The 27,184-nt window shown below is 42.7% G+C and overlaps 1 protein-coding gene across 2 annotated transcripts in view; it reads right to left on the bottom strand.

Moving 5' to 3' along the window:
- TPR (translocated promoter region, nuclear basket protein) overlaps positions 1-26,974 on the bottom strand; it is a 39,406-nt gene extending 12,432 nt beyond the window's left edge. For both annotated transcript variants that reach the window (XM_051624552.1, XM_051624553.1), the window contains exons 1-37: positions 26,823-26,974; positions 25,456-25,560; positions 24,959-25,032; positions 23,754-23,850; positions 23,543-23,646; positions 22,718-22,882; positions 22,046-22,138; positions 21,843-21,923; positions 20,835-20,922; positions 20,223-20,363; positions 19,163-19,254; positions 18,132-18,329; positions 17,477-17,584; positions 16,764-16,990; positions 15,812-15,975; positions 15,241-15,380; positions 15,007-15,155; positions 14,552-14,714; positions 14,020-14,154; positions 13,124-13,264; positions 12,786-12,954; positions 12,141-12,307; positions 11,230-11,382; positions 10,061-10,177; positions 8,835-9,038; positions 8,561-8,745; positions 7,978-8,125; positions 7,440-7,577; positions 6,622-6,753; positions 6,219-6,349; positions 5,652-5,862; positions 5,160-5,306; positions 4,592-4,790; positions 3,718-3,923; positions 2,986-3,047; positions 1,002-1,210; positions 419-691 (exon numbers count right to left, since the gene is read on the bottom strand). In XM_051624552.1, coding sequence (XP_051480512.1) covers positions 419-691; positions 1,002-1,210; positions 2,986-3,047; positions 3,718-3,923; positions 4,592-4,790; positions 5,160-5,306; positions 5,652-5,862; positions 6,219-6,349; positions 6,622-6,753; positions 7,440-7,577; positions 7,978-8,125; positions 8,561-8,745; positions 8,835-9,038; positions 10,061-10,177; positions 11,230-11,382; positions 12,141-12,307; positions 12,786-12,954; positions 13,124-13,264; positions 14,020-14,154; positions 14,552-14,714; positions 15,007-15,155; positions 15,241-15,380; positions 15,812-15,975; positions 16,764-16,990; positions 17,477-17,584; positions 18,132-18,329; positions 19,163-19,254; positions 20,223-20,363; positions 20,835-20,922; positions 21,843-21,923; positions 22,046-22,138; positions 22,718-22,882; positions 23,543-23,646; positions 23,754-23,850; positions 24,959-25,032; positions 25,456-25,560; positions 26,823-26,973 — 5,467 coding nt within the window. In that variant the 5' untranslated portion in view covers position 26,974. The remainder of the gene's footprint in view (positions 1-418; positions 692-1,001; positions 1,211-2,985; positions 3,048-3,717; positions 3,924-4,591; positions 4,791-5,159; positions 5,307-5,651; positions 5,863-6,218; positions 6,350-6,621; positions 6,754-7,439; positions 7,578-7,977; positions 8,126-8,560; positions 8,746-8,834; positions 9,039-10,060; positions 10,178-11,229; positions 11,383-12,140; positions 12,308-12,785; positions 12,955-13,123; positions 13,265-14,019; positions 14,155-14,551; positions 14,715-15,006; positions 15,156-15,240; positions 15,381-15,811; positions 15,976-16,763; positions 16,991-17,476; positions 17,585-18,131; positions 18,330-19,162; positions 19,255-20,222; positions 20,364-20,834; positions 20,923-21,842; positions 21,924-22,045; positions 22,139-22,717; positions 22,883-23,542; positions 23,647-23,753; positions 23,851-24,958; positions 25,033-25,455; positions 25,561-26,822) is intronic.
- Positions 26,975-27,184: the final 210 nt, after the last annotated feature.

Here is a 27,184-nt window from a genome sequence, read left to right as displayed (position 1 = left end):
AGATGTGCAATGGTGTGTCACACTGAGTAGCTTTAGCATTCTTCTCTGTGTTTTACAATCCAGCTTAAGTAGTTTACTCATGACTCCTAGAATTCACCTTGCTCCAACAGCACCATGGAAACAGAGGCAGCAAGGTTTAATGTATTCAACCCCAAGGGTGCTCTGAATGGATAAACAAACGTGTGAGGTTTTATTTTCTACTTTAAAGAATGCAGTGACAATGGAATTCCAGAGGTACCATTTCTGAAGCTTCAAGAGGAGCCTAACTTCAGGAGTTTGTAAAATGTGCAATAAACTAAGGGGAAAAAAACAAAAGGGCAAATTCTTTTGCTCTAGTTAGGCCTGGTTTGACATGGGTCCAAATGGAGCTACTCACAAGCAACTATTCAGAATGGAAGGCCCATAAAATGAAACCAACCTGTGCCAAACACTGCAGTAGAAGTGGAGGGCCTCTCTATTTGAGAGCTCTGTACAACCTCGGCGATAGCAGGGGATGGCTCCTGAGTAGCAGGCTCTATCTGAGGGTAGCTTTGCTGTGTGGGCTGCACAAAAGCAGTGGCTTGTGTCTGCTGCTGAACAGTCAAGATGGGCTGAGAGACAGATGTCTGAACATTGGGGCTGGTGGAACGCACAGACCCGCTGGTGCTCCCGAAGACTGGAACATGCTCCACAGGTCCCTCTGACTGCATAGCTGAAAGGCAAACAGGAGCACACTCAGCTCTCCTCATACCATCTAGTGCACTTCACATCCTCCATGTCAGGATGCCCCAAAGAAGCAGATTCAAGGTGTTGCAGATTGAGCTAACGTTGCTTATACCCATCTTCAGTTGAGGAATCATGAACTTCATTGCAACAGAAGAGGTCATGAAAGTGCAATATTGAAAGAGAGGCAGGGACAACAAAACTATCTGAGGTACTTTCAAACCAATAATTACTAAAATTTCAAGGCAAAAGTAGCATTTATGATTACTGGAGATCTTTATGCTTACTAAAATGCTCACCTTCCTGAGTCTCCACCTGTGTTGTAGGCATCACTGTGGCTGTTGGAGTAGTGGTAGGATTGGTGACTGTAGCAGGAGTAACCATCGGACGGATGCTGGCTCTGGGAGTAGACTTATTCCCAGCTATTGCAGCAGCAGTCACTTTACTTGGTGTTGACACAACAGGGGTTGGTTTAATATTTGCTGTTGGTGGATCTGAAGTGCTAGCACTGAAAAACAGGATATTGGTTTCATCATGGTAGTGCAGAAAGCAGATGTTAAAATACCAAATGTAAATATATTCTCCTAGCCAGAAATACTGATTTTTAAAGGTTTAAAATTCAAAAGCCTGACAAGGGCGTAATGAATTGTCTCCCAACTTTTGCTTATAGTTAAAACAGAAAAAAGATAAGACACAATAAGTCATCAGTAGCATTTTGTCCAGCTTAGAGGTTTTTACAAGTTTTTTCAAAGATAATCCCCTAAAAAACTGTTAGCAGATCAGAAAGAGCTGTGTGTAGCTGACACTGTTGGCTGTGCAGGGTCTTTATTACAGTGAGCAATACATCTTACACTGAAACTAAGTGATCCACTCAACACAGAGCAACATCAAACAAGGATGCTCTCCTAAAAACTGAAAGGGAGTTTGTTATCTAAGCTTAGTAATACGTAATATTTCCCATTTTAGAGCTGCATCACTTGACTATTTTACCTGTCATTAGAGTTACCATCTACTTAGTCACAGAATCACAGACTATCAGGGGTTGGAAGGGACATCCACAGATCAAGTCTTACCCCATTGCCAGAGCAGGATCAAAACAAACTAGGTCAGATCACTCAGTAAGGCATCCAGATGGGTCTTGAAAGCCTCCAGAGAAGGAGACTCCACAACCTCTCTGGGCAGCCTGTCCCAGGGCTCTGCAACCCTCACAGTAAAGAAGTTCTTCCTCATGTTGAGAAGGAACTTCTGTGCTCAAGTTTGGATCCATTGCCCCTTGTCCTATCACAGGGCACAAGTGAAAAGAGCTTGTCCCTCCCTTCTTGATGGCCAGCCCTCATGTACTGACAAACACTAATTAGACCCCTCCTCAGTCGTCTTCTCTCTAGACTGAACAGCCCCAGGTCTCTCAGCCTTTCCTCATCAGGCAGGTGTTCCAGTCCCTTCATCATCCTTGCAGCCAGTCGTTGGACTCTCTCAAGTATATCCCTGTCCCTCTTGAACTGGGGAGCCCAGAACTAGACACAACACTCCAAGTGAGGCCTCATGAGAGCCAAGTAGAGGGTGAGGAGAACCTCCCTTGACCTGCTGGACACACTCCTCCTAATGCACCCCAAGATACCATTGGCCTTCCTGGCCACCAGGGCACATTGTTGTCCCACGGATAACTTCTTGTCTGCCAGGACTCCAAGGTCCTTCTCCACAGCGCTGCTCTTAGCAGATCACCTCCCAGCCTTTACTGGTGCATTCTGTTGTTCCTTCCCAGATGCAGGACTCTGCATTTGCTCTTGTTGAACCTCATGAGGTTCCTCTTTGCCCAGCTCTCCAGCCTGTCCAAATCTTACTGAATGGCTGCACAGCCTTCAGGTGAATCAGCCAATCCTCCCAGCTTCATGTCATCAGCAAACTTTCTGAGAAGACACCCTGTTTCTCTTGTTCAAGATTCTTCCACAAGGAAGAGCCCCCCAAACCAAAAATATTAAAGGTAACAATGAAAACTGTACAACCTCCAGAATCCCGAAATCTGAGAACATTTTTAGAATGTTTCACATTTCCCAGATACCATGTTCCTGCTGGTTAATAAGACAACTTAACAGCTTAGAAGCTTCACTGATCAAACACAGCTGAGGAAACACAGGAGCATGTTATGTCAACCAGTATCTTCAAAGTTGCTTAAGAAGAACTGTGAAAAGGCAGTGGTCTACTAAAAAGAGCAACTTGATAAAGACAAAACCAAGAAACACCAACCACAGAACCTTTGCAAAACCCCCAAACCCTTCAACTCACATTCCTCTTTCACCTGAAGCTGGAGTAGACTTGAGTGAGATTTGCCTCTGCTGTTCTGGGACCTATTAAGTAAGAAAGAGAAGCATCATGTATGTACAAAACAGAGTGAGCAATTTCACAGGGTACTTCAGCAGCAGCTCTCTTCTCTGACAACTGTTTCTCCATCAGACTTGTTAGGTTACCTAGTCAGACTCCATCATTACTGCAAATTCTCCACAACAAACCATGCAGCCACACCAGGGATGTAAACCAATTCAGTAATTTCTCAGGCATTTTCTGGAGCTAGTGAGACAACAGCAGCTAGAACCCATTATCTGAACACAGGGATAAAAACACAGAAGCAGCCACCACTGGCTGAGGGACACTGTCATATAACTGCAGCCGGGAATTCTGACTATGGCAGCAAGGAAGTTTTAAATTAAGCTCTGAATCCTAACTAACACTGCCTTGTATATTTCCAAGCCCACAGGACAGTGGAACTTGAACAAGGCAGAATTTGGTGGGATCACTGCCATTTCTCAATATTCAACTACTTTTTTCAAGCGCAGGATTCCTGTGACAAGAACTTGCACCTGCTACTTAGGATGTTCAGAAAAGCAGTCCTGAGTACTAGAGGCTGCAAACCCAAACCAAGCTGGCCAGTGGTGCATGTTCCAGGAGCTGTTCTCATTCAGTCAGGAGACACACAAGCTGTCTGTCCCCCCCCCACCACAGGCTAAGAGGACCTAGTACCTTGTTTGTAGACTCGGGGGGCTCGTCCCGCTGCTCGTGGTGCCGCTCCTGCTGCTCCCTGAGCTCCCGTTCCAGCCGGCAGATTCGACCCTCATACTGTGACTTGAGGGCGCTCATCCGCACCTCCAGCTCAGTCTTCTGCTCTTCCAGTGAGCTGCTCTTCTGCTTCCACTCTTCATTTTCTTTTGTTAGCTGTTCTTTGGTGCCTAATTGAGTGGGAAAGAAGTCAGGCTTGCCACTGTGCAGCTGCCATCTAACCCTCTGCATGCTGAACGCCCCTCTGCTTTCACAGGTTACCCAAGTGTTGGGAAATCTCAACATTAAGCTACCAAAGGAGCGCTTGGAGGTGATTTGAATTTTCACAGCCACTTTTCTAGGCAATTGAGATGAAATAAATGAAAAATATAAAAATATATAATGAAAATATCTTAATTAAACAAACAAGTAGTCACAAAATAACAAGGTGTTTTCACCAACCTCTTACACCATCATTCCTCTCAACACCAATTAAAAACAGAGGAGGCAGCATGATTTACAACTGTACACTTAGGGAAGGAGAGTGACCTGAGCTGTTAGTTGGGTCAACCAATCCCAACAGAGGGATAAAAAAGGGGGGTTATTATATTTGCTGGCAAAAACTAAGCCAAACTTTTTTACCACCACTGTACAGCTAGCTACATACTTCTATCATCTCCTGCAGGAATTAAAGTTAAGTTTTAGAACAATTCCTGTAACATCCAATCTAGGAAAAATCTTTAAATAAAATATGAAGCAGACACCATTTTCTGAAGCATCCTGTCTAAATGCTGTTCCATAGGAATTATCAAAAACTCAGAAGAATGAAACCATAAAGACATTAAAAACATTGTAATACCAGCTAACTGTGCTATTTTCTGCTTGGCAGCAAGCAAGGTCTTCCTAGTTTTCTCTTCCTTCTCGGTGATCTGCTGCCTCAGCTGTTCCTCCTGTGTAGTCTTCTCCTGCAGGTCTTGATGAAAACGAGCAAGTTCAGACTGTAGCTGTGTTATCTGCTCCTGAAGGTTTCTAACTTCAGCTTCCTTTTCTGCTATAGTCTAGGGAGAGAGAGAGATTGCAGCTGTTGGCCATAACCAGCCACTCTGGCAAAGATCCAGCCTAGCAGGCTCCATTAAGGTTGAAAAGCTTATAATCCTCAATAACAGTCCAGTCGTCTCCCAAGGCAATAGCAGAGAGAACTGCATTCTCTTTCCCACTTATTATTCCAAGAAGCAGCATGACACACACTAGACAGAGGATTTAAACCACGTTTAAAGCCTCTCCTTCCTAACCAGGCAGAGGAACAATGAGGTCGCTTCACGCATTTCTGTGCATACATGCACACACACACCCCCTCACATTCTTCACAGCTACACGTTTCAGTTGGCAGTGGAGCACAGGACTCTGAAATTGTGCACTGCTCTTACCTTCTGTAAGCTTTCAACCTGAGCCTCCAAAGCCTTTGTCTTCCCTTCAGCTTGGCTCAGAGTGTCTTTCAGCTCTTGTACTTCCTGGGCAGAAACTTGATCTTCTTGTTGTTCAACAAAGGACTGAGTTGATGCTTCTGCAACCATCTGAAATATGTCAAGCAGTAGCAGACTGGATGTCATGACTTGCACAAGTTGCCTCTGTGTGCAGATTGATCATTTAACAAGTTCTGGGCAAACCCAAGGACTTCTAATGAACTCTGAGGTTCTGCTAAGAATGCTGTGAAGTATTAGGTGATGTGAGGCTCATGCTTTCTGGCAGTTAAGAGCTAAAAGCAGAATAAACAATGTAATTTTCTGCTTTTCTCTTCACAAATTCATACAGTATTATACAAAGGGAATGTGAAAATCATTAGGCTGATTATACACGACTAGATGAACAACATATTTTTCATGGAGTATTATTTTCAAATAAAGCAAAAGTGTATCTACCTTATCATGTTGTGCTTTCAGCTCCTCATATTGAGTCTTGTACCTGCGCCCGATTTTCTTGACCTGTGTTATAGTTTTCACTTTTTCTTGTATGTCAGCCACTTTAGCATCCAGCTCCTTCTGCAAAGTGTCCTTTTCTGCTCTTACTTTAGTAACTTCATCCTTCAGGCTCTGAACAAGATTCTGGCTTGTAGTCAAGGATGCGTTAGTTCTAAATAACAAGAGTTTGAAGGAAGATGCAAAGGAGATGTTGAAATGTACTGATTTCTATGCATTATCACAGGCATTATCTGTAGTGATTTGTGTCTTCCAGGATTTGGCAGTGCAAATGAGTATTTGTAGAATACAAATTATTCTACAAGACATTAATTTAGAATAAGTTCAGCTACAAGACTGCTTCCAAAGCAGTTCTCGCTTCACTTTATCCACATATTACCAACCTGCACTAAGAACACCAAAGGTTTCATAGCTAAATGGAGACAGTTCAGAAACTACTCTTCCACATACAGCCTTATTTCAAGTATTCTGCTTTGCACAAAGCTTGTTACTAACTGGCTCATACCACACCTGGCTATTTCTGCTTTAAGCCTGCCAGTCTCTTCACTCATTTGCTGGATGCGTTTGGTGTTTGCCTCCTTCTCCGACAGCAGCTTCCGATACTCCTCCAGATCAGTGTCCTTCTGTTGACTCAGTAAATGCTGGAAGGTTGAGAACACAGTTTGCATTTTCACAAGATGATCAGCCAGTTCTATCCAGAAAATCTCTTGGGATTTAGAGCTACTGTTTTTGCATTTTCATTTGGAATGCCTATGAATTAAATGGCCCGTTTTGCAGCTGCACAAGCAAGGCTTTACAAGTCAGCTACATTTCTTAGTTGGTTGTTTTTAAGAAAACATACCACTTTTTTTTACATTGTTTTGCTGTTTTCTTCCCCCTCACAACAACACCTTTGAAAAGATGCATTCCCCACCTGAGTCCGGGCTTTCCAGCGCTTCACATCCTCTTCCAACAGCTTCTTCTCTGCCTGCAACATTCCACTTTTCTCACTCAGTTCAGCATTAGACTCTTGCAGAGGCAGAATGTCAGCCTCAAGCTTGCGTACCTGGCAACACAACTGGGGCTTAAACTCTCTGGATCTTATGAGACTGAAGGAAATGAAACATGGTAGGCCTTGAACAAGCATGGTCAGAGGCACAGGGAGAGCATAACAAACACCCTCAAGGAGTCACGATATAGCTCCTTTTCCAACTCTCTGCCCTTCAGTAGCCAGCTGGGGCAGGGAGAAGGACAAGGAGCAAGAGCAGGAGACAATCCTACAGAGAGCAAAACCCCACAGGTATAACCTCACAATCTTAGATTCTCACTCTCTGTACTTCAGTACTGGAAACAAATCATTACATGTCAGAACCAAAGCACCACTGCACCGGATTCCATTAAAAGAACTGGCAAGTAGAAATGGGAAGAGGCATGTATTTCTCTTTTAAGCTCTCAATATAGTTGTGATCTGCTCTGTATCCCTGTGCCATTTTTCATTTATTTGTTGCTAATAGCCTTGCAACTGACACACCTCTGGCCAAGGACAAATGCTGACTTTTGTTATGCTTTCCAAACTTTCTAGTCGGACCAAAGCCTTCTAAAATTCTAAAGGGAAAGTCTCCTCGTTTATGTATGATGCAAAGGAATACTCACAATCTAAACCATGTACTTATTGCAATTAGCAATGGTATATCCAGATGTTAACACATCAATTTGCATAGTTGAAAAATACACGTGAACCTCAGTACTAACCTTGGCTTGAATCTGTTGCAGCTCTTGTTCCAGCCTCTCCTTCTCTTCTCTGAGCATTTTGTTGGTTTCTATCAGAACATTCATGGTCTCAGTTTTTTTCATTAATTCTTCATGCTGTGCAATGGTTTTTGCTGTTACCTTTTGAAAAGATTTAACTCAGTCAATTGTTTTGCTTGCACTTGCACATGTAATTACCTGGACCTGGCTGAACACTGGTTTGGAAAGCTACCATGGCATTCATTAGGTCACATCTACAGTCAGACCAAGTAAATATTGCTTAAGAAACGGGAGATGGGGAAAAAAAAAAAATGAGAGAAACTATCTTTATTTTCCCTATTTGGGTGATTTTGCAATTGCCACACTGCTTCACAGGGCTCAGAACAAGACCCTCCATTTGGCTACATATCAGTATCTATTTAAGAGCTTCCAATTCTTCCAAAACTCTTCATTCTTGGGTAAAAGCAGCAAAGACAGAGTGAAGCACAGAGAACAGCCCTCTCTACTTGTGGGAATCATAAGCAATAATATCCAATCATACCTGCACCTTCTCTCTCTCAGCATTGAGGCTGTCCTGAAGCTCCTGGAGCTCCCTTTCCAGGTGCTCCACCCTCTGCCGGTAGCGCAAACTCTCCACTTGAGCCACCTCAAATCTAGTCTCTGCAATCTCCTTTTCTCGACGTATAAACCTGCAACGAGAGAATGAACAACACATCATGTCAATGAACATGCAAGACAAAGCATTTTAAGCCAAAGCATCTTGTATCTGACAGTCTGCTGAGAACAGATTGGTTGAGAAAGATAAAAAAGAAAATCCTAGTTAAAAGTGTTTCAGAATCTACTGAAACCCCAAAAAAACTATCAAAAAGAAAGTCAAGTCTGAAACTTTCTTGCTAATCATATTGGCTAAAATCCAATTTAGCTTTCTGTTGTAACAGACTCACATTTTCCTAGAAGTAGAAAGAAATCTCCTCTACTAGTTACTGATGCAGGACAATCACCTTCTACCTAGCAAAAAATAGCATTTACATTTTATACATTATCCTTCCAATCCAAACTAGTACAGAACTACTTTATTGCCCACTAATTTATAATCCCTGGGAGGAGCCCAGAGCTAAATTTACCTAAGAATTTCTAAGATTTGCTCCTGGGATTTGCCTTCCTCATTGAGAGAAACATTCACTGCAGCTGGCATGGCTTCTTTCATAGAAGTCACCATCTTGTCACTCAGACTTTCCAGCTGTTCATGTAATAATCGATTTTGTTTTTCCAAGTCTTCACAGCGGGATGCAAGTTTTGAAGCTTCATCCTGCAACAAAATCATTCAATGGCTGTGAATTCTGCGGCCGAATTTCTGCCAATTGAAAAAACCCACTGAAACCATCCAAACAATCATACCTTGATCATTCTTTCCCTCTCTTCCCAGGAGGCTTTGCTCTCTAACAATTCAGACTCTGCTTTCTGAGCAGCTTCCTCCAGCTGCTGCCTGACTGCTGTGTTCTTGGCAACCTGCTCTTTAATAGCCTGTAAAGCTTCCACATCAGCAGCGTGGAGCATCAATTCCCGTTCATATTTATTTTGAGCTTCAGAAGCCATCTTTGCCTGCAGAAAAATACAACAACAGATCCTTTCACCTTTGAGGCTCCATATTTGATTTGTACAAAGAGATTCTCCAATTCTAGACAAAGTCAGTGACCACTAATGAAAAAGAAAACCCCCGGTCAAAACCTCTGTCATTCTCAAGTATGAAAAAAATGGGTAAGATTAAAATGTTTCCCTTAAAGATATTTTTAATGAAAATTAGAATTTGAAATAATTGTCTTGACTGGCCAGCAGGAGGGCACACTCTCTATAGTGACTCTGCAATCAAACTTCTGCACAGAGCCAGGCATTAGGCCAAGAACATCCACTCCTTGCTTCTCTGTGTGAATGGGCAAAGACAATGACTGCATGAGGCTAAGGGCAGACCATGGCCACAGCAGTAGTGGAAAAAAATGGAAATGCCTCTCTGCTAGATTCTGGGTTGGATTAAACAACAGCCAAAATATTTGTAACATTCTTTACACCAATTAGAACTGCTGGAGTTCTCCCCTGCAGAAAATGAGACTCCTTTTAAAGAACAGCCACTGACAAGACAATCTTACCAGGTGCTGCTAAATACCATATGGCCCCACAGTTTTAAAAATATGACAATTACATTTTGAGTTAGAAAGACATTTTTCCCCGTTACATCTTTCTGAGAGCTCAGTTTTCTTTTTTTGCTCTCCTCTCAGCAAAGTGAGGTGGCCAAAACCCAAAAAACCCAAAAAAACCAGACCAATCAATTTTTTGTATGTAATGAACAGCAATCTGCTGCACCTTCTGTTTTCTTAACCTCACACAAACTGTGCTTGCAGCACAAATTCAAAGTCAGATGAGTTCATATTAGCACCATGTTTGCTCTGGCAGAAAAATGAAGCACTAAACAAGCAGCTGGGCCCAAAATAAAGTGTTCTTAGAGGGCTTTGCTTGTCTCCACTAGCCTCTGATAAGCAGCCGTACCTTTAAAAAAAAAATATTCTGAGTTCAGCTTAAAACCTAACATTACTATCTCTAGGTAAAATAGGCAAATACTGCAAACATACTTGCTCCTGGCAGTCACGTCTGGCTTGCTGTTCATTACTTAGAGCTGTGCTGGCTCTCTGAAGAGCTTCCTGAACTTCTGACTGCACAGTTGACAGACTCTTCTTTAGTTCTGAGAGCTACAGTGATGGGGGAGAGGGAAACAACACAGGAACAAAAGTATTACTAAACAATAAAGCATCTTACAGGGTACTGAACACAGCAAGGCTTTGAACACAGTCATGAATAATGTAGAACCAAAGGTGGTAATTTTATGGATTTAAATCTAAATTTAAATCTAGGTGTAATCTGAAGTGAAACACTTTCAAGATTTTGTTCAGCCTGGAGAAGAGAAGGTCCCAGGGAGACCTCAGAGCACCTTCCAGTGCCTGAAGGGTTCCAGGAAAGCTGGGGAGGGACTTTGGACAAGGGTAGGGAGGGACAGAACAAGGGGGAATGGATTAAAACTGGAAGAGGGGAGATTTAGGTGAGAGATTAGCAGGAAATTTTTTAGTGTGAGGGTGGTGAGACACTGGCCCAGGTTGCCCAGAGAAGCTGTGGTTGCTGCATCCCTGAAGTGTTCAAGGCCAGGTTGGATGGGGCTCTGAGCAACCTGGTCTAGTGGGAGGTGACCCTGTCCATGCAGGAGGTTGGAACTAGACGATCTTCAAGGTCCTTTCCAACTCAAACCACAGTGGGATTCTATGATTTTGACTCACTAATGTACAGAGCTCTTTCCTGGTAAAAACATATTGCTGTTCTTCCAGAGTTGGGCTTGCAGTAATTGTAGCTGCAGTCATCTTGTTTCTTTCTACCCCCATAAGAGCCCAAATATAAATAGGATCTATAAGGGCACAGACCACTCTGGTTTGAAAAGACATGCACGCTACAAATTTGGTTCTGGCTCATGTTCCAAGGGTTTTCTGAAACCTTTCCCATGCTTTCCTGCAAACTGTGCTCAAAGTTCAAGAAGGTAGTGACAGCTTTAAATACACACCCTAACAAAGGTTCAGGTACTACTCATGTTTGTAAGCCTCTCACAAATTCAGTTAGCCCTTTATACATCCTAAAAGATTTAGCTTTGGACATTACTACGCTGTGAAAACCACCTGAATTTTAGGGAATTATGTAAAAGTCCATTCCCGTGGACTCTCTACTAGGGAGCTTAAGGGAGGGGGCATTCAGCACATACCTGTTGTTCCATGCTCTCCACAGCTTTACGCTTCTCCTCTTGCAGTTCTTGCTTTTCTTTCTCTGACTCCATCAGCTTCTTTTCTAGCTGTGCTTGATACTCTGAAGACTCCTTCAGACGAGCTTCCACCGTTGCACGAACTTCCTCTGTCACCTTCAATAAAATTCACCATAAAAGATCAATTTTTTTCCTTTAAATACAGCTTTCTGAAGTGAAACCAGTATTTTATTCATAATTTAAGGCCAGAACAGGTAATTCTCAGCATCTAATTTAGAACAACACTGAAAATGTGGAGAGTAACAAAAAACATGGAAATATTTTTTCCCTTTTCCCCCTCAAAGCTGCACCCTGTTGTCTAGTGATGCTGCAGCTGCCCTAAAAAGTGAGAGCTCTGTTTCAGTCTATTTTATTGTGATGTGCTGAACAGCTTGGAGGAACAGGAGTTATTCACTCCTGACATGATGGGGTGTAGGACAGATCTGAAGGTCATTCTTAAGTGCTCTTTTGCATCACTGAAGACCCTGCTGATGCAGAAGGTGTGAATTTAACTGCTTTTGATTGAGAGCCAATTAATACTGATAATCATTGATCACAGGGTGAAGAGTTTTTTAAAGTTAATTCCCTGCTTTCTAAGAAAGACATTGGCACAATACAGCTTGGAGCCAAGCTCACAGTTCAACATTCTAAAAGTATGCTACAAAAACATTTCAGATTTCCAAAACTAAAATGGTTTTGAATTAAATTGTCTAAAATATGGTCTTACTACATAATACTCTAATACTTTCTGAATTAATTTAGGGTTCTGTGTAATTCTCATAATCTTAAGACATCACTGTAGTACAAAAAAAAGAAGAAAGTATTTCATTCTGTTTCTGGTTTTGCTCTAATAAACAACAATGGTAACTACTTACCTGTTTTTCCTTATTGAGGGATTCCTCTAGACTAAGAACCATGGCCCTGTACTGTTCCACATTACTAGAACTAGTCTTGAGTCTCTCTCTCAGGTCATTAACTTGCTCGTCAGCTTGTCTGAGTCGACTTACAAGATCATCCACATCTTCACTTGAACCGGGCTGACCTACAACATTAGAACACATTTAATAACTGATGAAGTTTAATTTAGTTTTTTAAACCACTGTTCTGTTGAAACTCGAGTCTTTTTAGGATAATACCATGGAAAAAACAACGCTCACAAAGCTTCCCAAAAAAACCCCTGTGAGCCCTAACCAAAACAGTGGCTTGCAATCAACACTGTTGATTGACAATAAAGAGATTGGCTATTTAAAAGTAAGTAACCTAACAGACTTAAGTTCTTCCAAATAAAAACAAAAAGGACTAATAAGTTTTGCTTTATTTTTCCCATTTGTCAAAGACCTCTTGGACACTAATTTTACTTTAACAAATCATCCTGGTTATCACTTGCTTGAAAGTGTGATCATAATAAAGAAGAGGTTTATTATTTAGTGTTTTGTCCTCCTAATTCGAAATTATGATGAATTCTAGCATTCTGCAGACAGCAATGATTAACCTAAGTTAAATGCAGAAAAATATCTTGCCTTTCCCTGGAGCCCTCTGTGATGACTGAGATGCCAGCTGAGCCTCCGTATTGTTAAGCTGCTGTTTCAACACGGTTGTTTCCTTCTGGGCATTCTTCAGAAGCTCCTTTGTGTTAATGTGACGGTTTGTCTCCGTCTCCAGTTGCCTCTTCAGATCCAGGATATGAACCTGAAAACACAGGGTTCTTAGACCAGTAGTTAAATTCACAAATGGCCCCAAGACCAAATACATTTACCAATTTCAGGCTTGAAAAACAATGCCCCACAAGCAGGCAAGGGCCACGCAACTGCGGCTTTGTTTTCACTAAACCAAGCTTAGAGTATTTCTAGTGACTAACCTCTTGATTTTTGGTAAGGGAATGTCTTTGTTCCACCTCACTCTCCAGTTTCTTCTTCAGCTGAGAGATCTCACGCTCCAGCTTTTCTATCTGGTTGTTGAGTCGCTGCTTTGTTTCTGTCTCAGACCGCTCCAATATTCCCTGAGAAGAGAGCAGAAGGCACAGAGCTCACCAGACCCTTCTGTCATTCCCTTCTGAGTGACTCCAGCTCCTCCCACAGAGGTGCCACCACACCTGCCCCAGCCACAACACAACTGCTGCAGGGGCAGAGCTAAGTCAGTGGCTACAGAAAATCCTTATAAGTAGCACTGACAACACAGGACTTAGTTTTGAAAAATATTTAGTAGTATTGATACAATAAGTATTAGTAGAAGAAAATCTATTATCCATGCAGCCTAATTCCAGGGATTAAAGAACTTCAAAAGATCTACAACAAAAATGGAATTCAGTCATGTGATAGAAGTTGCAGCTTTCAATACTGATACTCAATATACCTTCTAGCAGAAGGTAGAAAAGTACAGAAGTAAATACAATTTGGAGCAATAGGAAACTGAAACAACCAAGGAAGGTAAATTTTGCTGTCATAAAAATTAACATACAGTTTTTTTCCTTTCACTTTGTTTCATGCGTTTTGTTTCCATTTTATTGTTAAAACTCTCTTCCTAAACTCAATTTTCTCAGGACTTTGCCTAGTATAATAATTTAGGATAGAAATAACAAACATGCTTAAACAAGTCGCTCAAGTGTTTTATATTCAGCATCAATTTGTAACAAGAACAACAAAAGAATCCATTTTAAGACTCAATCCCATGGCTGTTTTATTCTATTTTCATGGGTATGTATTGAAAACTCTTGACAGACAAACCAAACCTGGACCTGAGAGGAACACCACATACCTGAATAGTTCGCAGATTAGTGAGCAGCAAGTTCTGTCCTCTTTGTTCCACCAGCAAAGACTCGCGCTGCTGAGTCAGGCGCACGTCTGACATCTTCAAGATGTCCTTCTCTTTCTTCAAGTTTTCTGCTCTTACCTTCGAGACACCAAATAATAATGAGAACTTTGTTACCAACCCCAAACCTGTTTGTCAACTATAATACTACTTTTAAGATCAGTTACTATTTTTTTAAAATAGAATTTTTAAACTATAGATCGTAAATTAAAACGCATGCAAGGTAAGCCAAGAACAGCAAGAACACAACTGTCTGCCTCATTACATTCCTCTGCTCTGTAAACTGAACCCCCTTGGGAATGTTGTTCCATCTTCACTCAGCACTTGAGATGTTTTGCAGAATGTCACAGATGCATGGACACACGCTTTTACAAATGTAATAGCTGATACACTCCAAAAGCCACATATTCAAGTTGTGGCAGCTTTCAAGAAACCCTCCTGTGTTCGTTTGGAACTTGTAATGCAGTGCATTACTAACCTCTGCCACTGCCAGTTTTTCATTAGCTCCCCTCAGGTCTTGAGTCATAGTGTTAATGATCTGCTCCTGCTTCTGAGTTGTTGCTGTGAGTTTCTGGGTTCTCTCATGCAGAGATGTTATTTCTCGCCGATAGCCTTCAACGTTGTCCTGCAGCATTTCATACCTTCACAGGGAAGAGCAAAGCACGTGTTTGTCACATTAAACTGTTAATGGCAAGAGGTGTGTGTACACAGCTGCACGTCTCCTGTTCTCCTGTGCCAGTTCCCACCTATGTGGCTCACTCAACTAGAAGGTGTATTCTTGATCCCACCTTCACCATTTCCTCTGTGTTAACAGAACAGATAACGTGCATCTTTAAGTGGCAACTCTTCCTGAGCAAATGGTACAAGCAGTCACCACGATTCTGTTGACAGAGGAGACATGCACAGGGCAATGAAGTGAAGCAGCTGCTTTACCGTTTGGAGGCGAACTCCAGCTGTGTGGATATCTTTGCATTTTGTGACCTCAAGTCCGTGACCTGCTCCTGAAGCTTTTCATTTTGTTCATTCAGCAACTTGTCATTCTCCGCCTTTTCTTTTTTGTAGTTCTCAAAAACTTCCTGCAACTGCATCAAAGAACAGACATTGAAGTGCTTCCAGGAGTCTAAGGAAACAGTGACAGCTTTCCACAGTGCCTGCTGAACAACAAACCTGCTTCAGGGCAGCCCTTGCCTCCACAGCCTCCACGGACTCAGCCATTGACACTGGAGCAGGAGTTGACATGGCTTGAGGTAAACTTGGACGCTTTGGAGTAGACATAAGAGAAATGTCCTCTGGCAACATACCTGAAGCTACAAAACAGGTGAAGGGGATTTTAAAGGCAACAGTTGAATGAATGCTTGCCAAAGCAGATGATGACAGAACCACGTCCCTTCCAACTCAAACCATTCTATGATTCTGTGGCTAAAAACACTAACTGTATTGCTAGGGAAGCCTTGGGCTCTGCTGGGCAGGCGCATGGCTGCCCATTCTTTACACCTGCAACACACCACCAGAACACACCATCACTACTTATGCCTACCACTCATTAAGTACCAAGCTGCTGCACTGTCAAAATAAAATCACGTGTCTAAATCCCAAGTCATGGGGTTTTCCAGCGAGCAAAGGTCAAAGCTGAATGCCAGATTAACAGAAGTTACCGGTACCACTACAGCACCATTACTGAAAGCTCCTGAGAAATACCAATTACTCCTTTTCTGTGCTTCAGCAGTGAGCAGTCTACCTTGCAGAGGAATGACAGCTCCCGTGGTCTGTGCCAGCAGAATGCGGAACATGTCGCGCTGCCGCACGATGGACTCCACCAGCTGCAGCTGGTGGTGACGCGACTCACGCAGCTTCTCCAGCTCGTTGAGAGCTTCCTCCAGCTGGCTCTGGAGCTCAGAAATCCTGAAACCAACAGCAGTTGTTTTCAGAAACATCTACAGCAAGGCACACCAAGATGACACAACCCTTACACTCTGCACAAGCCTTTTCACATTTACTGCAGCTTAGAAAGTTAGGCACCACTGAGATTTTTGAGCCAAATTACAGCAAAATTGGCCTTTGGGCTTGCCATGTTGTAGATGACAAAGAAAGCAGACCTCTTCCACCACAAGCAGAAGAGAGGCAACACTGTTCATGTCAATGATTTCAAACAACAGTCAGCAGCACGAGCAGAGAATCAGGCTGAGAATATTATCTGGGGGCTTTACAGCTAGTGAAAGATATGCACGTACTCTATTTTTTGTTCAGCCAGCTGGAATGAAAACTTAACCTTTCTTTCTTGAAAACTGCTCTGTTGCATAAAAAAACACTCACTAAAAGAGTGACAGTTACTTTACTTTGGATTTTGATGAGAGGACCTATTGCAAGAATGTATTTTGCCCTTATGAATTACACATCTGCTTATGACCCTCCCTGGCAGTGTTCCAGGCCAGGCTGAATGGAGCTTGGAGCAACCTGGTCTAGTGGGAGGTGTCCCTGCCCATGGCAGGGAGGTTGAAATGAGATGATCTTTCAGGTCTCTTTGTTGCAGGCTGGTACTGGGGGGGCTACTTATGTGGGGAAGAAAAGAACAGGGATTCTATGACATGCACACAATTCATAACAATCTGAAGCAAAAAACTGAAAAGTGCTGGAATAAATCCCTGATACTACTTGGTACAAACAGTTTACTAGAGGAACAGGAAACTCACTTAGATGATGTTGTTTCTTGCTCCTCTTTTTCTCTAGCCTCTCCCAGCTCCCGAAGAGCCACCAAGAGGCGCTGATTCTGCTGCTGAAGCTCTTCAATATTTCTGTAAGAGACCAGATGCTGAGATATCACTTCAGAAGAGCTACTGATGTCTGCAGAGCTCACTTCCTCTTCACGAATCACATGGTTGCCTCTAGCTTCTTCAAGTTCCATTAAAAGCACACGGATCTGAAAGAGAACACTCTAGTTTAAGTCTTGCACAATATACTAGAAATAAAGTGCTTGGAAATTAAGTCAGCTTTTCCTACAACATGCTATGACTTGACTATCAATAAATCCTTGCAAGGTAACTACATTACCGAGAAAACAGGTTGACAGAAGGAAACCACACTCAAATCAGACGCAGTCTGTGTTCAGTTCTGCAAACTTCTTACAGGACATTCCAATGAAAACTCATATAAATGTCAAATGTTTAAAAATATTATCCTAAAGCAGCATCACTTCTATTCAGCTAAACTGACTCAAATTTTATAAGCAGAAATATAAATAGTGTTGTACTAAGGGGAAGCTTTTAACAGCACTAAGGCTTTTATGAAAACCAAGGCCTATATGACTGTGGCTGAACACAACCTCCAAGTAAACTTCAGACATACAGCACCACATGAATACATAAGTTGCAAGCCACACATTCAACCACAGCAACATTGGTTCTACCTGCTGTGAAAGATCTTTTACTTGTATTTCCAGCCTCTGGTTCTCTCTCTCCAGCAGAGAGGCATGTTTGTTGGCTTTATCGGCATCCTCCTGCAGCCGCTGGATTTCCTGCAAGCACAGAAGCATGAGGAGACACACACCACTAAACTCAGCCACATTCCTGTCCAGAGAGATAACATCGTGTGGAGACATGCCTTGTGAATCTAACTGCCCTTTACTACCCCGAATTTGCACACCAAAGGATAAACTCCTCATATTTAGGAATCAACAGCCACGTTCTTTCATCCTGTATTAGTGTAGGCATTAAAATTAGTGGGAAGTGAGCATCCAAGTTTTTATTCTTTAGATAGATAAAGATTAATCTTTGTTTAGAAAAGAATTCTACTCTCTCAGAAAATCAGAGATTGTAAGTCACCATGTTTCAGTCTTCACTATAAAAAATTCCATTATAAAAAAATTCTACTATAAAAAAAAAAAATAGTTGCTGTAAAGTACTTTGCACAGTCCAATAAATTTGCAAGCTAGAAAGCTCAACAGACATTTTCCTACAATAAAATTGATTACAAGTTCCCTTCTATGCACTTACTAACAGCACTTAGGTTAAGGAATTAAAAAGCCACTTTTTCCATAATTTTACATGCTCTTTTACACTGACCTTCATAGCTTGTTCAAGCTTTGCAGACAGACTGGCAACAGCTTTTTGGGAACGCTCAAATTCTTCACGCTGGCGTTTCAAGATTGGTGCTTTGGCTTCTACTTCCTGGACTATTTCATCCAAATATTTATTGATTCTCTTATTCTCCAGCTTTTCCAAAAGCAATTGGTCCTGAGTTTCTACATAAGCATTGTACAGCTGCAACAAAAGATTTTTTTTTGTTTGTTTTTTTGGTTGGTTTTGATACACCTGGACAAACCTCTTAAAAAAGAGCCACTGGTGATTTCACAATTCTTACCTAAGGCAGCACAATTTAATCTCTAAACTCTTTCAACTCTAAACTAGTTAACTCAGAGAAACAAGTTGGACTTCCAAAACAAAGTGTTTGCAGGACTTATACCATGACAAAGTAGTTAACCCTATTAATTTTAAAATGGCAAACTCGTACAGTGCCAGTGTATGCAATAATTGTATGTAAAATGGATAAATCTTAAGCAAATTTAAAACAGAAATACCAAAACTAGTATCACAAAAGAAAGCAGCAAGCACAGAAGAAAGTAATTTAATGGCTGGACAGAATGACCATTAGCCAACAAAAATAGCAATTGCATAAATGGAAGTATAAAAAAAAGAGCCCTAGATTATGTATGACCTATTAATATGTTAATTTTTTCCTGCAAGTATAAGCCAAATGCACGCAGGTACAGGTTAAAAAATTATGTAGATTACCAAAAAGACTCCTGCCAAAATACACACAGGAAATAAGTTTCTGTGCACAAAAAACCCTGTATTTCAAATAACTTAAAGACTCTATCAATGTTTTGATCTACTTAAACATACCTTACAGAGTTTCTTAAGAAAATCCCTGTAACTTCACTAGTGAAACCTGCCTCAAACACACAGATTCCATCTACTTCAGCCAGACACTCCACCAAGTCCACAACTGTGAGTGAAGTCTGCACCCTACATTATTAAGGTATTTCTGTTGGTGTTTCAAGGGTCTTGAAATTGAAGAGTTTCTTCTCACTCACCTCAGTTAACTTCATTCCAGGCTTGACTACTTTAGCCACTGCTGCAGCAGTGGGAGACATCGCTGCCAGCTCCTCCTCAGACAGGATGGCTCCTGAAGACAGAATCCCACCAATTCCCATGAAAAAGCTGCAGTAATTCCCATCATAAATATTCCTTGTTCATCTAAAGACTGTCTTCACACAACTTTGTGCTTTATAACTACTGTATTGTAAGTTACTATTTAAGTCCCTGAAGTTTCTGCTTCATAAGTTGGCTGTAATCTGTTACACAATCTACACACACATGCAATACTGATATTAGGGAAACTGTGCTACATTTTATCCATGTCTCTGACTCATTTAATCTGAAATACTGAGAAGCTTTTGCTCTTACACAACTGGTGAATGTATGCCACTAAAACAGCTGGAGCAAAGCTCAACGTTAGATTTCTTAGCAAACTGCTGGAGGTTCAGAGCAGCATCCCACAGAACGGACACAGGGAAACAGCAACTATTCTTTGTGCCTCTATGTTCTTCTTGCTCTTTCTTCCCTTTAGAAATCACTCAAATGGAGCAAACAAACTAGTCAACAAAAAGACAGAACTAAAACAGTGAATACTGAGCAAAATTTAACGTTAACTAGAACTTTATGGACACGTTTGTTCTCCTGGGGCTTTTTTTGAGAGGAAAATAAGAACAGTTGATTGTGCCCACTCCCCTCTCTGGAAAACCATTACAAGCATGATGCTTCAGCCTTGAGGAAATGTTTCCTCTCCCTTCCCTTTGAAAAGGTAAATCAGATTAACAAAAGGACTTCAAAAAACATTCTGACAGAAATGCAAGATCAAGTGTGGAAACAGTTACAGTTTTATACACACGTGTATATATAGATACACACACACAAGTACATTTTTGTACATACATACATGACAAAGCTTCTAAAATTCACAATTGGAAAGGCCCAAAGGTGAGTTAAGATGAATGCACTCCCTCCCCATAGAAATGCAGCACAGCATTTCCATGCAAGACCACTTAAGACAGAGAGCCCCAGGCTGTGGGCCTCAGCTCCGCGCTCCCCTACCTTTGCGCTTCGTGGCAGACAGCAGGTCGTTGGCATTCTCCAGCTCCTTCTCCAGCTTGCTGATCTTCTCCTGCAGTTCCTTCTCCATTTCAGCTTTTGACAATTCCACCTCAGCCAAATGCTCCTGGGTTACTTTATTACCTGAAATTAAATCAGACTGGCAGTTTGTTTTGTTGTACTCGGATTCATTGTTTTTTTCATTTGAAGAGAGCAAAATTTGCAAATGTAGCTTAGATTTTACTTCATGTGATCTGCAGAAGCTCATTCTGATAAGAAAACTCAGTGCCTGACAGAACTGCTGCCTGTCGCCTTTGCTTAGAACAGGGTTAAAATACAAATGTCCTTGAATCAGTGAAAAGGCATCTAAAACGAGAAGGGAAGATCACAATGTATCTTGCAAAATTACACCCTCCCATCAAAGTCCAGTGTAAAATTTCAGGTACATTTGACCACAATTTCCCCCCACACTCCCCAAGTTAATTCAGTTAGTCTCATCACAAAGCAACTGAAGTTCCCCTACCCCAAAGCTCAGATAAATTACTTTCATAAATGCTCAACTCCTGCTTCCCCATGCATCATTAGAGCAGCAGGAATGTGGTGCTCCCAGCTTACCCTCCCCTGCTTCCTTCAGCAGCTTGTGCAGCTCTTCCACTGCCCCCGTCAGCTCATTGCTCTTGGCCTCCGAGTCATCAGCAGCACTCTAAACAACAGCATTTCATGGCATTTCATGAGCATTTCATGTTACAACACAGGAATAGCAGCTGTATCTTTGTAGGAAAGCTCAAACTGACCCATAATGATGAGCATCCAGTTTTTTGATTATAACGTTAAAAGCTGCACCAGAACTGGATGACTCTTTCCACTTAAACCTCATTTTGATGCAAACTGCCCATCCAAGAGTAAGACTTGGACATTGATTTGCCAAAGCCAAATAAAACATATGTCGTTTTTGGTGCTTGAGAGCTGGTGCTGGCTTTGTTCCTTCTCTTCACTAAAGGAAGTCTGGAGACATTCCAAGTACTCAATTTTGATCATTCTGAACAATTCGGTACGTTTTAGGAAATCTTACACAAGCAGTTCATGTCTCTCTGCTTCCAGCTAGAGAGCTCCTGAGTTCAAGACTCTATAGCACGTCAGCAAGTAAGAAACAGAAATAACTGATATGAAATTGATTCAACTTCTCCTAACCAGCAAGGCCTCAGAAGAGGCTCATCTGGGAGGGCAGTTCCACCCTGATATGTTTAGGATCAGGTCAGACAAATATGGCAGCAGTTACAAGGACACAGCAAACCCTGTGCTAGGCAGGAGACACACATCTAAGCCCCTTCAAACCAATGATTCCACTATGAAAGTATGAATAAATAAGAGTTAAAAAACCACCAAAAGCCAACAAATTAAAATGATGGCAATGCTTTATGCCCCAGAAAGCTGTTGTCTTTATGTTCAACGAAGGGCCAGTTTACATTTCATCACACAAAATGCTCATGTAGAACTCAAACATTAATTCTATGTGATTATCTATGCAAGAAAACTCAGGAAACACAGCTAATTAACCTGTGACTCCAATGTTCAGCCCCAAGTCATACTAACACGCACTTCTAACACAATCAATAAACTTACCTTGTACAAATTGGATAATTTGATGTGGGCATTCAGTTCATTGTGGAATCTTTCCTCCATACTGGCCTGCTGTTCTTTTGCCTAGTAAAGTGAAGAACACACAGGGCTGGGGAGAACTTCACCACTTCTGTTTCACTCATTCTGTTCTTTAATTTCTAGAAGCAACTCTCATGCTGTTACACATGTACTTCGAGTTGTCTTACCTCCTTCAGTTTATTCAAAAGGTCTTCCACATGCTTCTGCAGATTTTCATTTGACTGTTTTAAGCTGTTTACCTGTTCCTCCATCCTGGAAACCTGTTCAAAAAACACATGAGAACACCATGCATAAAATTTGTCTTTCCCACCCACTTTATTTTGGCAAATATCCATCTAATTGCTTCTTTTTCTCTAAAAAACACCCCAGCATTTCCAGAAAGACCATAATCTAGGCCAGCTGTCACAGTTGTTAAAGAAACTGCTCAGGTACCCCTCCACTGAAGCATTTTCAAAATACTGCCATTGATTCTGCCATGTGTTTTGCTGCAGGAAACCAAAAATATCTTGACCCCAGCCCCCAAAGAATATTAAATCAGATCCTTTGGCCCCCTCCCTTTATTCAGAACTGTATTCCCATGCATTTTAAAAGCATTATACCCTATGTACTGTTGTTATCAGCAACTCCAAAATTTCTATTTTATACTTGACACCTTTGGTTTTTCTCTTTTAGATAATTCCCTTAAAATCACAAGTTACAAGAAAGAACACAACCCTATAAACCACAAGGCCTATTTTTTAACTCAAATACAGTTATTAACATACCTGGGTTTGCTTAATGCAATTAATCAGGTGGTTTAATTTATAAGAAATAGCAAAAGCACTCAGTAATTACACTACCTCCTCCTTCTTGTTCTCCAGATTACATTTAAGCTCCAGGATTTCATTGCCTTTCTCCCTGGCAGTATGAAGAAGTTCATCTGTTTTGGCTTTCAACTCAGTGTTCAGCCACGTGTTCTGATTCTGTAGCAGCTCCTTCTCCTGCTCCAGCCTTTTCTCACGGTACTAAAAGGAAAATTGCACAGTGTAATTGTGCTGGTTCCACAGAAAATAAAGAAGCTCATCGAAGGACTATGACCAGAGTAGAAGTAGCAAAAATGCACTGTAAGGAGCACCAAATGACAGGCAGTGCTCCTTATTATTTTGGTAATACTAACTTACCAGTCTCAAACTACAAAGAACTGCTTGAAACTTGAGTTAGCTTCCTCCAAGTTTATGTTAGCTGGGAACATTGACTACTATCTAGATCTAGGAAATAAAGGTGTCAAAGTTTCCTTCCATCTTTCCCTCTTTCTTCACCTCTTGCAGTTATTTCTGGAGTTTCTTCTGCCCATAGAGAAATGCTGTATGTTCACAAATAACTATTTTTCTCCTTTCCACCTGCCTTCACAGACCTGGAGCCCTTCTTACTAGTAAGAGCAGCCACCATTGCCACCAGTGAGGCCTGGACATGCTTGCCCAGCTTGGTGCCCACTTGCCTCCTACAAATACATGTCTCACTGCCAGTCACAGCCACCTCTTTCATAAGAAAGTAATTTGTCATAAACAACAAGAGGACATTTGACCTACTTTCAAAGTCACGAATGACAAAATTCTGATGACACCATATGTAAACAACTATTTATTAGAACACCTACTTTAAAGTGCATTTAAAGCACTACTCACCTTCACAGAAACATCTGACGTCTGAAGTTCATCCAACTTTAACTGAAGTTTCACCTTTTCGGTGTTTGCTTCCATAAGCTTTTCATTTAAGCGTTTCACATCCTCTGGAGGAGGGAAAGAAGTGTTAAGAAAAGCTCACTGCAGAGCCATCAGTTGCAATTGTTCAAGATGTGTTTTGTTTAGCACTTCATTCATGTGTCCTTGGCTATACCGTTTAGATGCTCCACTTCTTGAGACCGTCTCTCACTTGTTCGAACCAAATCTCTCTTCTCAGCCTCCAGTTCTTCTTTTTCTCTAGTTAAATGGCTCTGAAAAAAATGGCAACAAATTCCTGTCATCTTGGGGTATGCAACTCAAACAAAGGCAGGTGAATGTACCCCTTTCTTCTAGTGCCCAACAGCCACCACATTTCAATTAACGTGTCTTTCCCCCGCCCCGAAATCACATGGATAAAACGCTCAGTTGGCCCTTTGTGCCGAAATCTGAAACACCCTGTGAGACCAGGCAGCAGGAGAAGTGTCTCACATCTTTCAGGACCAGCATACTGGGCAGGTGGCTTTCATGCCTTTACTTTTCAGCTTGCACACAGAGCTCCAGACTGCCACAAGGCTCCCTCTGGCTCTAGCTGTACAAAGATCAGAATGAAAACTGAACTCGGAGCAGCTGAAATGAACTGAAGGACTAAGTGAAATCCCAACCAAGGAACAGGAGCTGTTTAAAACTGCAGCCAGCTTGATATTCTATGGAAGACAGCTTTGATAGCTCAGCCTTTGCTGAAACAGTTTTATTTGGTTAAATAAAAAAGACAGCAGAGCAACCACGGAAAGGAGACATGCAAAACATCAGCAGCAAAATCAAATCCAAGTCACCAGTCTCGGGTCCTTTCCAGACCACAGTGTGGCCTCTGCCTTCCAAGGTGTCACTGCAACCCACTGCAGCCAGGGCCACAGAAGCCCTTCTGGGGAACAGAGAGATCCACCTTCTCATTGTGGGCAAACCCATCTAATAATAATGGTTTGGTGACTGAAGTGACTCATCCTGCAACCCCCTGACTCTAGAGCACAATGCAAGGAAAACTGTGCCAGTGCGTGGGAAAGGAGGGAGGAAAAACAGAATTCCACTTTATACCTTTGTCCTGTTGCTGAGGTTTGCCTTCAAGCCACTACAGAACAGGTTTCAGCTGGAATGAAACAATCTATCCAAACTGAAAGAAAAGCACCCACTCTGACCTATGTTCACCTGTAATTCAGTTTGCTGAACACCAGCATTTACTTCACAATTCCCCTGTGCACACAGCCAAACAGGCACGTGAGCATGTACACGGGTACATCCCAGTCTGGAAAGGGACTGCAGGCTTTGCTGCAGTGGGACAGGTGAACACAAGTCCTCCAGTTCATCACCCAGTCCTCCCAGTACCTGAATGGCTGCATTACGATCCTGAGCAGCCTCGAGTTCTTTATTTTTCTCATTCAGTGACTTCAGCTGTTCATCTGTTGGGTAAGAAACAGTAGTGAGGAATTTTCACTGTCACATGGCAGAATTTTCTCTACAAATGCAGTTAAGCCAACATTTCCCTTAACAACATAAAAGAGAGACAGAATTCAAGACTCCACCGTGGATGGACTAGGTAGCATTGTGACAAACTAATGCAATCCTTGGAGCAGATCAATACATAACCTCCTGCTTTGCTATTACTACAAAATCAGAAAGCATTGCTCTTTTTCTGTTGGAACAAAACTCCATGAAGAGAATCAGACTTGAAGGCACAAGCAAAACATCTCCCCCCTTGCAGAAGTAACAGACGCAGTCGACGGATGGACTTTCAACTGCAGCTTAAAACTTCAAGCCTATCAGCACAAATTGGGCAACAGAATGAACACTGTCCAGTCTGAGGAATGTCCAGTTATACTTACGGAGCTTCTTAAGCTCCTCACGGAGGCTCTGACACTCCTTTGTCTCATTCACAAGTCTCTCCTGACTTTGAGCCAGACGCTTTTCCACTTCAAAGTACTGTTGCTCTGCAAAAGAACACAGTTCTCTCAATTCCACTTCATAGACACTTATTTTTCTTCCTCACTTTTACCAAGGATCCTTATTGATGGTTAGCTTTATTAAATAATGGTACTGGTAAAGAAAATATAAAAAAAAATAAGAAGACTACAGCAGAATTTGGAGAAAAAGTATTTTGGAAGGCAAAAAGATGTGTTTCCACACTGCATTACCATTGTTTAAAATACCTTGTTAGCATGGAAAGTGACATGTGCCCTGACAGAGGTAGAGAAGGTTGTATCAGCACCATTCTGCAGTGTGGTTGGTCTTAGCCACATCAACCCCAAACTTCTCTCACATTTCCATACACGTACACTAACCTGCTCTATGCTGCCTATCCCACAGCACTGAAAAAAATAATTAGATCTACATTCTGGTTATCCAAAATAGTAACTGTGTCACAAAGCTTAACTGGAAAACCCTTAGTAAAAGCAGAAGTAATTTCACTGACAGGCACAGCTTCTAGGGAAGTGCTGAAAGATTTTTAGTGATCTTATGCTTACGATTCTTACAATATCTTAACATTTCAAGTAATGCTGCCCCTCTAGTCACGTATGAGAAGAGACCTGAAAGAGACTAACCTGTTACAGCCTGTGGGTTCCCTTACTTTACACTTCATTCATTTCCCTTAGTAAGATTTTGATTACGAGAGAGACAAACGTGTTGCAGGGAAGGTGGAAGGAAAACTTATGAGAAGTATGTCACCGACCCAATAAACGAGCTCAGGTTCACAACCCTGCCCAGTGCTTATCCTCATCTACACTCTGCTCTCCTTTCTGCTCCAGTTCACTACTGGTGTTATATTTCTGTGATCGACTAGCCTCCACATGAATATAAATGAGTTTATTCCGCCCCATTCCCAGCCCAGAGCCAGTCCCCCCCGCCTCACAGCCCCTCTCCCCAGCCAGGACACACACGCAGCCACCTCGCAGGCCCCAGGTCGCCCCCGAAAGCGTTTTGAAGCCGAGAGCGGCGCGCCCGGCCCAGCCCGCCCTCTCCCCCTCCCTCCTCGCCTCAGAGGGGAGCACCGCACCGCGACCGGCCTGAAGCCCTTCGGAAGAAGAGGCCGCCCGGCCCGCCCCAGCCGGCCCGCCGGGCCGCTGCCTGCACCCGAGCGGGGGGAGCCCGGTGAAACGGAGCGGCACAGAGCGGCACGGAGCCCGCCCGGAGCCGCCGCGGCCTGCCCGCTCCCGCCGCTCCCGCCGCCCGGCTTCCCTCCGCCGGGACTCACCACTGTCCACCTTGAAGCGCTCATGCCTGGCTCGGAGCCCGTCGATCTCGGTCTGCTGGTCGCCCAGGAAGCGCTCCAGCTTGCCCTGCACCTGCTTGGGCAGCTTGCTGAGCTCGGCGCGCTCCAGCAGCTGCTGCAGCACCGCCGCCATCTTGGGGCCGCCCGCCGCGCATGCGCCGCGCGGGGAGCGGGCGGGCCGGCCCCGCGGCATCATGGGACATGTAGTTCTGCGGGGGGGGGCAGCCGCGCGCCTCCCGAGCGCTTCCGGTTCCGGTGGGGGAACGATTCCCGCCGTCGCGAGCGGGGCTGGAGCTGCGGGTCGAGGCGCGGGGGGCACCGGGGGCACCGGGGGGGACCCGCGG

Source organism: Apus apus, chromosome 7 (genome assembly GCF_020740795.1).
Source record: "Apus apus isolate bApuApu2 chromosome 7, bApuApu2.pri.cur, whole genome shotgun sequence".
Classification (NCBI taxonomy): domain Eukaryota; kingdom Metazoa; phylum Chordata; class Aves; order Apodiformes; family Apodidae; genus Apus; species Apus apus.
The sequence above is the reverse complement of the archived record's forward strand: the minus strand, read 5'-3'. Positions and strand labels throughout refer to the sequence as shown.